At 42.0% G+C, this 12765-nt stretch overlaps 1 protein-coding gene across 10 annotated transcripts in view; it reads right to left on the minus strand.

The window, feature by feature from the left end:
• The window catches only part of PTPRM (protein tyrosine phosphatase receptor type M), a 668229-nt gene that overhangs the window by 48813 nt on the left and 606651 nt on the right, over positions 1-12765 (minus strand). For all 10 annotated transcript variants that reach the window (XM_080683128.1, XM_080683126.1, XM_080683127.1 and 7 more), the window contains one exon: positions 5106-5203. In XM_080683128.1, the coding sequence (XP_080539254.1) occupies positions 5106-5203 (98 nt within the window). The remainder of the gene's footprint in view (positions 1-5105; positions 5204-12765) is intronic.

Raw genomic sequence — 12765 nt, forward strand, 5'->3', positions numbered from 1 at the left:
CCTGGAGGGAATGTGCCCTCCTGTCAAAACCTCCAAATCATGCCAGACATTTCAAGGGCAGATGCCATTACATTCATGACTAATTGAAGACAGACCCGTCCAAGGGGCTGATGGTAATGAGGTGGGGACTCTTCAGAGCTTACCACATCTCCACAAACCTGGTAAGGATTTAGAAGGATTTTAAAAAAATAAGCGTATGGGCTTCCATTTATGGATAAAGCTGAAACCTAGTCACCCTCTCCCCTTCAGTTGCACACCTTTAGCTGGAGTTTCTATGGTTATTTGTCAGAAGGAATAGTTTCCATCAAAAAAAAAAAAAAAGAACAGCCATCACCCTGCATGGGACCGTCTAAGTGTCTGATGGAAGGAACAGGGACACCACTGCTTCATGGCCTTTTTTTTTTTTTTTTTTAGATTTTAAAAATTTATTGTTGATATTAGAGAGGGAAGAAAGGAGAGAGAGAAACATCGATTTGAGAGCTACCTCAATCAATTGGCTCCTTATGTGCCCTGACCAGGAATCAGACCCACGATGAGCTTCCCGTGCACCGGACAGTGCTCCAACCAACTGAGCCGTGCGGCCAGGGCTGTATGGCCTTTTCATTTCTCATGTTTCTAAAGTCAGATAACTGAAAACGAAACCTGGCTCTCTGCTAAATGTGCCATGTCCAAGAGACAGTGGGCTTTATTTGCTGTAGGAGGGTTTTTGAATTTTTCTTGCACAATCTTCTTTTGAATTTTTAGCCAAAGACTATGCTGTCCTCATCATCTTCCCTTAAAGAAAAAAAAAAAAGGTTTATTGTATGGAAATAGCTTACCTCCTAAGACAGAGTCTGGAGACAGTGTACTTTGGAATTCCAACTAAGCAACAAATAAATGTGTGCCATTATATTTTTAAAAATCCAGTGTTAGTTATTTTTCATAACCTTTTACTTTTCAAAACAATTCACCTTGGGGTTATTTTAAGTAAGTTCAGATGCAAATGAGCCATATTTGGAGGTGGTGGGGAACAGTTATTGTGAAAGCACAGTACTGAGAGAACAGTCTCCAGATATCTTTCTCCTTAGCGGACGTAGGCAGTCAACAAATATTTGTGAAATGAACGAAGGATTCAGAATTCATCACACATATCAGGGGAAGAAACCCAAGTGCATGAAAACAGATACAATACTGAGTTTAATTATGCCACAGTTAATCTAGTTTATGCTAATTGCTCTCTGACACTATGTTGGATGAATTCTCATTCATTCATTTCCTTGGGCATTCACGGAGTGCCCAGAGGGAGAGACCACATTTCGTAAGGCTGTCTCTTTCCTTACAGAAGCTACTTTCTGGTGGAGTTGGTAGTTTTGGTTTCCAGTAGTCATTACTCACTGCTTTCGTAGCTAAAGAAGGTAGATTTGGAGTGGGAAATAAAGAATTATAAACACCACTCTAGGTCTTAGGTTTGTTGGTGCAAAGATCGGGTTATATTAATACCTCTATTTATTAAGTCTTCAAAATGGGGCAGGAACTGTCCTAACCACCTGATATATAGAAACTCATTTAATCTGTGTTTTTTTTCTTTAAAATTTATTTTTTTAATTTTATTGTTTAAGGTATTACAAATAGTAGTACATATGTCTCCTTTGTTTTTTTTCCCCATTGACTTCCCCTGGCCTCCCTTTCACCCCCACCCACCCCCCCCACCCACACACTTGCCCTCACCATCCGCTCCCCCCCCCCCCCCCCCCCGCCGCCAGTGTCTTGTGTCTATCGGTTGTGCTTATATGCATGCATACAAGTCCTTCGGTTGATCTCTTACCCCCCCTCCACAACCCTCTCCTGCTCTCCAGCTGTAGTTTGACAGTCTGTTCGATGCTTCTTTGCCTCCATCTCTATTTTTGTTCAATAGTTTATAATTTTCTTTATTATCCATAAATGAGTGAGATCATGTGGTATTTATCTTTCACTGACTGGCTTATTTCACTTAGCATAATGCTCTTCAGCTCCATCCATGCTGTTGCAAATGGTAAGAATTAGTTCTTTTAAAAGAACCTTATAAAGCAGGTGCCGAGGGGAAAGGTCGGGGTTGGGAGGGAGGAGAGGCTCAGCGACCAGAGACCCAGGGAGCATGGCGGCTCCAGGCTCCAGGCCAGCCTCTGTCTCACTGCCTCCCAGCAGAGAGGGGACTCAAAGACATGAGTGGCTTTCACACTTTTAGTACCTAAAATATTGCATTGTAAGTTTTTATCCTTTTACTGCCTTTTTATTAAATTTATTATTGGGGTGACATTGGTCAATAAGATTATATAGGCTGCAAGCATACATTAACCTTTTTGCCCCTTTGATGCATTCTTTAAAAATATGGTCATATGCTGAGTGAAATAAGCCAGTCAGAGAAAGACAAGTACCACATGATTTCACACATATGTGGAATTTAATGAACAAACTGAACTAACAAGAAAAATAGAGACAGACTCATAGCTAGAGAGCAGACAGATAGTTGGGGGCGGGGGGCTGGGGAGAGTGGAGGGATTGAGCAAAAAGAAAAGAGAAGGAACTCATGGACACAGACAACAGTGTGGTGACTGCAGAGGAGAGGGGGCGGGTGGGTGGTAGTGCAGGAGGGTGTAGGGGGGATAAATGGTGATGGGAAAAAATACAATAAAACAAAGAAAAAAGATGCCAGCACTTTCTTGATTCTTGAGCAGCTGGCACTATGCTGTGACCCTTTGTTAGAGAGTGTTGTGCTAGATGGACGTGCAAGTTGGCATTTTTACTCTCCCGAGATAAAGGCCTGAACCTCCTCAAACAAAAGAAAAGGTCATAAATATTTTCCCCATATTTTTTCTAAAAGTTTTAAAGCTTTCATATATATATATATATATTTTTAGAGAGAATCATTGATCGGCTACCTCCTGCATGCCCCCTAGTGGGAATTGAGCCCGCAACCCCAGGCATGTGCCCTTGACTGGAATCGAGCCCGAGACCCTTCAGTCCGAAGGCCGATGCTCTATACACTGAGCCAAACCAGCTAGGGCTATTTTGGTTCTTATCTGGTATTCATTTTTGGGTGTTTTATGGCAGCAGCTTTTTTTTTGTCCACATGAAGAACCAAATGTCCCAGCTCAGTTGATTGAAAGGCTCATGCTCTCCCACTAATTACATATTTTCCCACGTATGCCTACAGTCAACATCTGGGCTATTTTCATCTGTTGTTCTATTTATCTCTTCTAAATTTGTGGTACCTAGAATTTTCCCCATTATGGGGGAGCAAGCTTTCTTTCTCTCTTCTTTTAGAATAATTTTTATAGGATTTGAATTATCCAGTTCTTGAATATTTGGTAGAACATATATGTGTGTGTAAATATATTCAGGACTGGTTTTTTTTCATGGCTTATTTTTTAACCATAATTCACTTTTAAAATAATTATTGTCTATTCAGAATTTCTGTTTCCTTTTGACTCAATTTTGGAAAATCATATTTGTCTATAAAACTGCCTAATGTATCTAAATTTTCAAATTTATTGTTAGTTATTCATATTACTTGTTCTAATAAAACATCTTTATCCTATTCCTAATATTTGTTATTTTTGGTTTTCTTTCTCTTACTCTGATTGCCAGATGTTTATTTCATTCGTTTTTTTCATACAGTCTTTTTGATTATGTTGATTTTTATTATTTTTTCTTTGCTTTCTATTTAATCACTTTCTGCTCCTCATTTATTATTTCCTCTTTTCTTTCTTTAGTTGTACTCAGTTCTTCAACTAGCTTTTTGAATTAGATACTTAGTCTTCTTTTCTAACAACATGTAAGAATATATCTCTTTAGGTACCCTTTATTTGCATCCTACAAGTTGACTATATGTACTTTATGACTCACAGCTCTAAATGTTTTCTGATTTATGGCAGGGTGTTTTACTTTGACCCATTAGGTAGTGGAAATGCTTTCTCACCCAGATCCTAAGTGAAGATTGATTTGCTTCCTTGTTATTTCCCTGTTTTGGTGCCTGGCTGCCTTCCTTTACACTTTCTCTGAGGGCCTACCCTCTGCAGGTTTAGGTTTTATGTGGCAGTCTCAGTCCAAATCCTTAGCACTTCACAGGTCCAAGATGTTATCTCCCATTAAACATCAACTCCCCATTTCCCTCTCTTCCCAGCCCTTGGCAACCGCTCTTACATTCTCTGCTTCCGCGGGTATGACTACTCTAGGTATGTGGAACCATGCAGTATTTGTCCTCCTGTGACTGGCTTTTTCCACTTAGTATAATGTCCTCCAGGTTCATCCAGGTTGTAAATGGCAGGATTTTTTTTTAAAGTCTGATTGAGAATTTTACAAAACAAAACCTTTATGGTTTCTGCCTCAGTATTTCAATTCTAGGCTGACCTCAGGGCTGGCTTTCGCTGAGGGTAGATCTCACAGTGTCAGCTACTCTAAGATGTAACGGGTTCTGGAGTTGGGCAGAACCATGGAATTGACCCTATTATAAAACAAAGCAACTGCCCGCTGAGTATTTTCTCATTTTTAAATTTCACTTTGGAAATAATCCTACAACATACCAGTCTCAGGATTAGAAATATTTAAGAGTTTCCTGGTTAAACAAAAATAGTGCCATCAATGGTTAATACAGATAAAATGATCCAAAACCTTGGGGCAGAGGATGATCTCCATTCCGCAGACTGGGAAGTGGAGGCACAGGGAAATAAAATCTCAGCCAGAGGAGGTGCTGGATTCAAAACTAAGGATTGGATCCAGCACTGTACACCATATCTAGAGTCAGTTTTCCTGAATTAAGGAATGAAGTTATATCTAATGTGGTACCCGGGAGTTTTGATACCCAACAGCCAACATTCATGCTTAGAGGTGTTTTTGTGTGCTCAATAGAGCCAGATAACAACTGCTTTTAAATCTTGAGTGCCTTTCCTGTCGCTATTGCAACAAATGAAAGCAATTCAGACTATGTTTACTGATAATTTATAAGCAAATGCAGCAAGCAGTAGGAGGAGCTGTAGTAGTTAATGTTTTCTGGAGGACACCAAATACTGCTCCAGAAGCTTGCTCTGGCCTTACTTTATGTTACCAACAAAGCAAGGGACAAATGGACATGCTGGTGTCTCACTTACCCTGCCCACTTCCACGAGGTTGGTCACCATTATTATGCTCGCCGTGTTTTCGTGCCACACCATCCTCCAGAAGTCGTAGATGGTCTCCTGCATGGGTCCTGCAGCAGAACAACAGAAACTTTTCTTTTTCCTTTGTCAGTTCCAAGTAGAAAATTTCTGGGCTTGCAAATAAATCACATGCAGTTCTCTCACTGTTATAGATGTGTGGGAAGCCACCACTTGCCAATACTGTCAGTGCACCAAGGAACACGGAAGGCCCATGGACCTTGGGCGTTAGCAGGGCTGAAGCTAAGCACTGATTGTTCCTGTTAAGATAGTGGTGTCTCAAGGCAATTCCCCAACCTGATAATCCTTTTACTGTTTACCAAACTTTACCTTTGATATGCCTGTATGCATTGCTAAAGGGAAAATGTGTATTCAAGTAAATAAATAGCAGACCAGGCCAGATGTCGGTGTGTCTCTTCAAGAAAGAGGCTCCACCTGGCCCACAATGCCTTCTAAATTCATATTTCTTGTATATCATTTTCATTTGTGTGTCGGCCCCTCCTTCAGATCCTTGAACCCCGCCGTGAAGGTAGCGGCATAGATGGACATAGCTCTCCTTTCTAGTATTGATGCAAAAGGGTACTGTTTTTAAGAGTACCTATAGAAAGACAGAATTTTTCACTCATAGTTGAATTTTCTCATATCATCCAACATATCTGTATTTGAGCTTTTTCTACCCCTAAACTACTGACTTGAAAGAAAGGTATTTTCCATCATTTGGCTATTTATCTCCATAATACTCAAGAGTGATATTTTAAAACATGGATAACATTACTCTTCTTGCTAACAATTGGCAGATATCCCAGGGAAATGGTATATAGAATGAAATGAGCCTCTACAGGAAAATGTCCTTTTCTTGTGTCTAATATTTTTCTTATTCTGTCAAATTAATCCATTTTTTTGGGGGGGGGGGTCTGACTTCCTAAAGTGAGAGAGAAGTTAGAGATTTAAGCAGTTGTACTTCTTGTCACTGAACATGATAAGCAACTCCTTTCTTAGCTCTTAGGAGATCTGAGAATTAAAAACTCTTTCTAATGGACTGGGGTAAAAGCGTGGGAAAATGTGTATTTCAGAATGCCAGTGCTATAGATACCAGCAGGCATAGAGAGTTGAAATTCAATATTTCTTTTAATCCAGATTTTAGAAAATCCCCAAACTCCATTTGATGATCATGCATATTTGGGGAAATAAATGTACCATTATAAGTCTTTATAAGACAAGCAGAAGTGCAGGAAATGTGAGGAATACAACTTCAAAGGCGCAGAGAGGCACATGCTATATGTGGAATCAGATACCCGTTCAGGTATGTGCTGGGACTGGGATCCAGTTGTGCTGTAGTATCTTGACAATATAGACTAATGGATTTGGAGCTCAATATCTGAACTGGAGATTGGCCTCAGCTTTTTCACTGGCTGTGTGATTTTGGGCATGTCACTCAGCCACTGTGAGCTTTAGTGTCTTCATCTTTCCTTATCTACATATTGATTTCAATAACATTTGTTGGGGTTATTTTGAGAATTCATGGAGTCAATGATCACTCAGGCATTTAATAAACAGCAAAGCACTATAACAAAAACAAGGTGCATTGAAAGATATTAATGGTTATTCCTTGGCTGAGGCTTGGATACTGAGCAATGGTGGCACATCCAAGGGGACCCTTCAGGCACCTCCCATTTCTCCTGACCAATTATCAACTGGTTTTGTGTAATATTTTTCTCCTTCCTCACTATCAAAGCCTCCCTCCTTTCTTTCCCCAATTCAAGCCTCCACCATCCCTCCTTGTGCTTCTGGCTACATATTCTTACCCTCCCCATGAAAACCAACTCCACTCCCTGATATCACTGAGTGTAGTCCTTTTATGGAACCTTGTATACCACCTCCCAAAAAATTGCACTTGCCATTTTGGCCCCTGTCCCTTGGCACATGCATGCCATTCTCCTGATGTATAGGCTGAAATTTTCAGTGACTTCAATCTAAGGTTACAGAGGAGGTAAGTAAACATCGGATCCATCAATGACTACATTTCCAGTTTGCAGAGAGGTACATCCATTGTGTATGTAACAGCTGGTTACTTACTCACAAGAAATGAAATACCAAGTCCATCTTTGTGCAAACAGATAGTCTTCCCAATGTGACTCGCAAAATAAAGGAGTGGCCCAAACACTTTTTGCCTCCTTCATTAGATACACAGGCCTGTGCCACCTGTTCTGAAACTTCTAGGAATAATGTTGATGACAATGGCTACAGTGGATGCATCCAATGTTCCGGCATCATGGGTGGTGTGTGCCGGCAGGAAGAAAGCTACCTCTCCCCTCAAGGCCCAACAAGAGTCTTCCCAGAGACATTCTAGGCCAGCCGTGGGCAAACTACGGCCCCCGGGCCGGATCCGGCTGTTCTATCCGGTTCTCTTGCTCTCCCCTCTGCTCCTTTACTTTGAATTTATATTAGTTCACACAAACACTCCATCCATGCTTTTGTTCCAGCCCCCTGGTCCAGTTTAAGAACCCATTGTGGCCCTCGAGTCAAAAAGTTTGCCCACCCCTGTTCTAGGCCATAGGGCCAAGTTCCAAAGTGCAACTCACCTGCCCTTCCTTATGTTTAGACCCCATTGTGATTACTTTCAACTGGAGGGGAGCATGGCTGTTGTGGTTTATGGCCCATAGCAGGGGCTCAATGAACAAATGAATGAGTGAATAAGTCTGTATGCATATTTATAAACCATACTATTTATTATTAAAGTATATTAAATATATAAGTATTTAAAAGTATTAACATACAATATATGCATGGTTCCGTTTCTTGACTTATATTTCAGAGGTTATCTGCAGAAACTTAAAAGCACTTTGCTTTAACTTTTTCCCAATTCATTACATGGGGGCATCTTTTGTAAGATCTAAGTTTCCCTGCCCTAAGGCTTTGCCCCCCAACTTAACTCATTCCATTCCCCTAGGTCGCCAGAGTGCCACCCTAGCCTGCCAGTAGCTGTTCTCTGTTGAGGGCAGAGGTTCTCAACTCTGGCTGCATATTACAATGGTTGTGGAGCTTTTAAAAAATCCTGATGTCCTAACCTAAGAGACTCTGATTTAACTGACTGGGGGTGGGGTTTGGGTCTGGGTGTGTTTTTGAATCTCTCCTGGTGGAGAACCACAGATCTACAGCATTAGGGGCGTTGGACTCTACCTTCTGACCTAACTACCAGGTGGTCTCGTATGAGGTGTTTGTTTGTTTTGAATCTACTGCTTAGCCAAACCCTAATACAAGGTCTCAGAATCCAGGAATCCCATTCTTTCTGATTTAGAGGAAACTTCACTTACAAAATGTCATCTCAGAACACAGCTGTCCCACCTCAGCATTGGGCTGAGCATCAGTTAAGGTGACAGCAGTTATAAATATTTACATAACTAAATTTGGGTTATTCTTAAAATAAAGGGTGTTTATAAGCATTAGTGGCTCACTTTTACACCTTAGTCTTGATGACTTTTTTACCCACTGACTTGGACTATGGAAAAAAAAATTAGGATAGAAAAATGAATAAAGTAGGGTTCTTTTCAATGCTAAAATTAGGCACAGGTATCCAGAAGAAATAAACCAGTTTGGGGTTAAAATATGAAAATGTATTTGAACACAAAGCTTATTCTAAGTTGATCCCAGAAAGAAAAAAGAAGTGTCAGGAAAGGGCCCCCATGTCCCCGGTGCAGTGCTGCCCTTTCTTCCCTGTCTCTCCCCTCCTTCACCCTTGGGGCGCTGTGCACTGTTAGCCTGTGAGAATGGTCCCTTCTCCACCCCACAGGCCTCTCCCTGACCCGTCACTGTGGCAGCTCAACAATAAAACTGCTCAGGGCTGGGCCTGATTTTCTCTTCTCTCTGACATACTTCAGATTATTTCCCGAGACCGGGATACACTATGAGACAGAGATACATGTCTCCTGACACCGTGAGAAAGCACAATGCAGGTTGGGCAGGCAGACTTTACTGACATCGAGGCTACTCCACTTGATTTAGCAGCTCCTAGTGGGTCTGCTGGGTGACTGGCCCTCGTGAACCCACACCGAGTCTATAGTCGCATGCCTGGTACACGAGGTGGTTACTGTCAGGGCTGAAACTGGGGTAGGAAGACCATGAGAAGGCCGGTACTCTTGTGCCTTCCATGTCCGTCTCCCAAACGCTGGTGTGGCAAGTGCCCTTACCACGAGGAGAATCATCGTTAGAGTGGCACTGGGGACTGCTCACAGAAAACAGACAAACAGGCCAGCTGGTGTGGCTTAGTGGTTGAGCATGGACCTATAAACCAGGAGGTCACTGGTTTGATTCCCGGTCAGGGCACAGGCCCAGGTTGCGGGCTTGATCCCCACCCAGTAGGATGCGTGCAGGAGGCAGCAGATTAATGGATTAATGTGTTTCTATCAATTCTCCTCTCTTCCTCTCCCTCTAAAATCAATACAAAGAAAAAAGAAAACAACTCCCAAGACAAGGAATTCAAAACAGCAGGCAAAGGACTGAAAGACCTCCCTCCCTTCAGGTGTGAACAGCTGCAATCCAGCCCCAGTATTGGATTTCTGCAGTTTCTGGCTGGGTGGGAACTGCCACAATTGCTGTGCCTGTGCATTTACAGATGTTTGCACAGTAGGCAAGAAGGTTATTCTCAGCAGTCCTCCCCCTGTGGGACTAAAGCATTTAAAAGGTAAGGCCTTGAAATTTCAATAATATCAGGCCAGTAATACATTCCATTTCCCTCACAATAGTTGGCACACACAGACCTCTTCTGAGAAGGAAAGGTTTGGCGGGGCCATTCTTACCACCACCAATGCCTGAAGGAACAACAACAAAAAAAGGGCGGAAAGATCTAGAGCACAATAAAGAATAATTAAAAGCAATGAGAAGCATGAAGTGAAAGACATTCAAGGATAGACTCTATTGTATAAGATGAATTCTCTAGTTCATGAGGAGTGAGACATATTAAAAATTATCATTTCAAACCTTGATAGATGACTTGTACCCCTTATTTTCACATTCTAATTTCTATGCAGTATGTTTTGTGTGTTAACTAGAGCTGCGGGGAAGTCAAGGTCCTTTAAGCTCACAGTGGCATATTCGAGTTTTCTGAAGGGAAGACAGATAGTACAAATGTGAACTTGTATTCAATCACAAATACAATACCTAACACCTTTTGTGCACTTACTATTTCACAGATCATGTTTGAAGTATTTTATACGAATCAACTCTTTGAATTTAAAAAGCACAATCCTATGTAATAGGTGCTACTGTTTCCCCCATTTTACTGAAAAGTCAGGTAAGCTTCCCAAGGTCACAGGGCTCGTGAGTGTGGAGCTGAGTGCTGAAGTCTCACCCCATGGGTGCCACTGTCTCCATCTGAACATAAAGCAACTCAAAAGGGTTCTACTTGACAGGCCTGTGTGTACAATTATCACGGGCCCAGCGAAAATGAAGTAGAAGAAAACCCATGTTAATCACTGAAAACAACCTCTCAAGGTCCTACTGCTACTGAATAAAATCCAGCAGAATAAAATCTGCCAGTCCAACCTCTCCGCCCATCCAGAACACAGCAAGTTCACTTCCCTCCACCGGCCTGGCCCAAGCTACATAATCTCCCCCCGAATACCAGGCGAGCCTCACAACCCACCAGAGCTCATCTCGTTTTCCCACTTAAAGATCTTCTAAGGGGTCTCCATTGCTCATAGAGTAAAACCTGTTTCCTTTAATAAGGCAAATGTGGCCCCATACACGTGGGCCTGGTTTGGGTCCCATTCTCGGCTGGTACTGTCCCACGTGCCACCTGTCCCTGGCATTTTCCTGAGACCTCCCTCTGCCATGAGCCCTCCTCCCACTCATGCTGCAGTTCAAGCCTGTGTTTCCTGCTGGTCTCAGCTCGGCAGACTAAACGTCACTTCCTTAGGCAAGTTTTCCAAGACCCGAGTCGTGACTCCCATTCCTTCATGACACTTGATGTTGTGGTGCCTGTGTGTTTTTTATGTCTGTCATCCTCAGTGGTCTGTGAACGTGGATCTGCCCATCCAGGTCACACAGTTTCTCCGTGCCCTCTGGTCTCATACCTAGCTTGCTTTGCTCATTCAAATCCCCCTCCTGGCCCCAGTAGGAATGCCAAGCTGGGTCTCTTTTAAAATTTCTAAATGACCTGAAGAGACTGGGGGTCTTGTTTGTGCACATCAGTCCTCTAACCAGCTGATGTGACTAATCCCCTGAGTGGGAGGACAGACTGTGTATTGTGGGGCACACATAGAGTGGTGGGAGTGCAGAGGGAAGGGACAGTGATCCTGGAGGCAAAGTAGCTGTAGAAAACCTAAAAGTCCTTGCTTTGGGCACTTGCCTGCCTTGGCACCCAGTTCACTCCATCAGAACTGGAGGCCATGGAAGGTGGAATATGGATGTGGAAAAAGATGAGTCTAGGGTTTATGCATTTATTTTAAAGCTCTTGCTCATAAATAAAAAATGGCCCCATATTTTTGATCCATTATTGTTACTGTTGCTGCTGGCGATAATCTAGAGTGGGGATTATGAAGTCAGTTATTCAGCATTCAGGGCATTAGATGTCCCTTGCAGTGGTTTCTGAATAAGTTTTTATTAAAAAACTTTATGCGATTTTTCAATATGATGCTTCCGTAACACCTCCGTCTATAATTTTACATTAAGTAGTGTTTCATTTTTGCGGGAGTGAAATCTACAGGGTAAAGTATGCCACCCTGCTTTATGGACTGCATCTGCCTCGTGTGTCACAGAAGCCATAACAGTGACACAGAAAACAGCTGACTTCTGCATTAATAAGCCTTAACAACACCTATCTGATAGGTGCATTTGCTTTCCCCTGAGGCTACTGATGTTAAAATCATGAATTTTTTGTGAATAATTTTTGGTTTCAGCTGCAGAAAAAGAAAACCCAAGTTGAGACGGCTGGGTGCATGGGATGTGATTTCATCATTGTTCTGAATTGCTAAGAACATCTCCCCCTCCCCATTAAAGAAACAATAAAATCAACTAAGGAATTAAAAGCAAACACTGAGAATCGTTCCATGATGAAAGAAACTTGGGAATACTTTATTTAACCTAAATTCAAAAATATAACTGGCAGCATGTTGCAATAGCATTTTCTAAGGCTAGCTCTCCATGCCCAGAATTACTGGTTGGAAATGCTCGCCAGGCTGCTAGAATTTTCATTTAGTGGCAGTAAAAGAGGAGATAATAGACACTGGAGCTATAATAAAAGGCACCTTTTTAGAAGTAGCGTAAAAAGCGGTGACTAAAATAATGTGTTAAATACTAGTAGTGTTTTCAGTTAATCCACTGCAGTGGTTCCCACCACACAATGATGAATCTCTTCTTACACCGGAGTAGGCTTTCCCACGGCATGAGTCATTTTCCTTCACCTGGCTTGCTCTGGATAGCAGCTACTTGCTGATTACTCTATTGCAAGCATGTCAGACTCGCAGCCCACGGGCCGCATGTGGCCCACAGTGAATATTTTTGCGGCCCAGCCAAAATAACGGTATGTAAGAAACATTTTAATAAAAATTTTGTAACTTAATTTTTACACTATTCTGTTATACATAATTATTAATAACGAACTACAATGTTCGCTAAT

This window comes from Plecotus auritus, assembly GCF_963455305.1.
Source record: "Plecotus auritus genome assembly, chromosome: 8".
NCBI lineage: Eukaryota > Metazoa > Chordata > Mammalia > Chiroptera > Vespertilionidae > Plecotus > Plecotus auritus.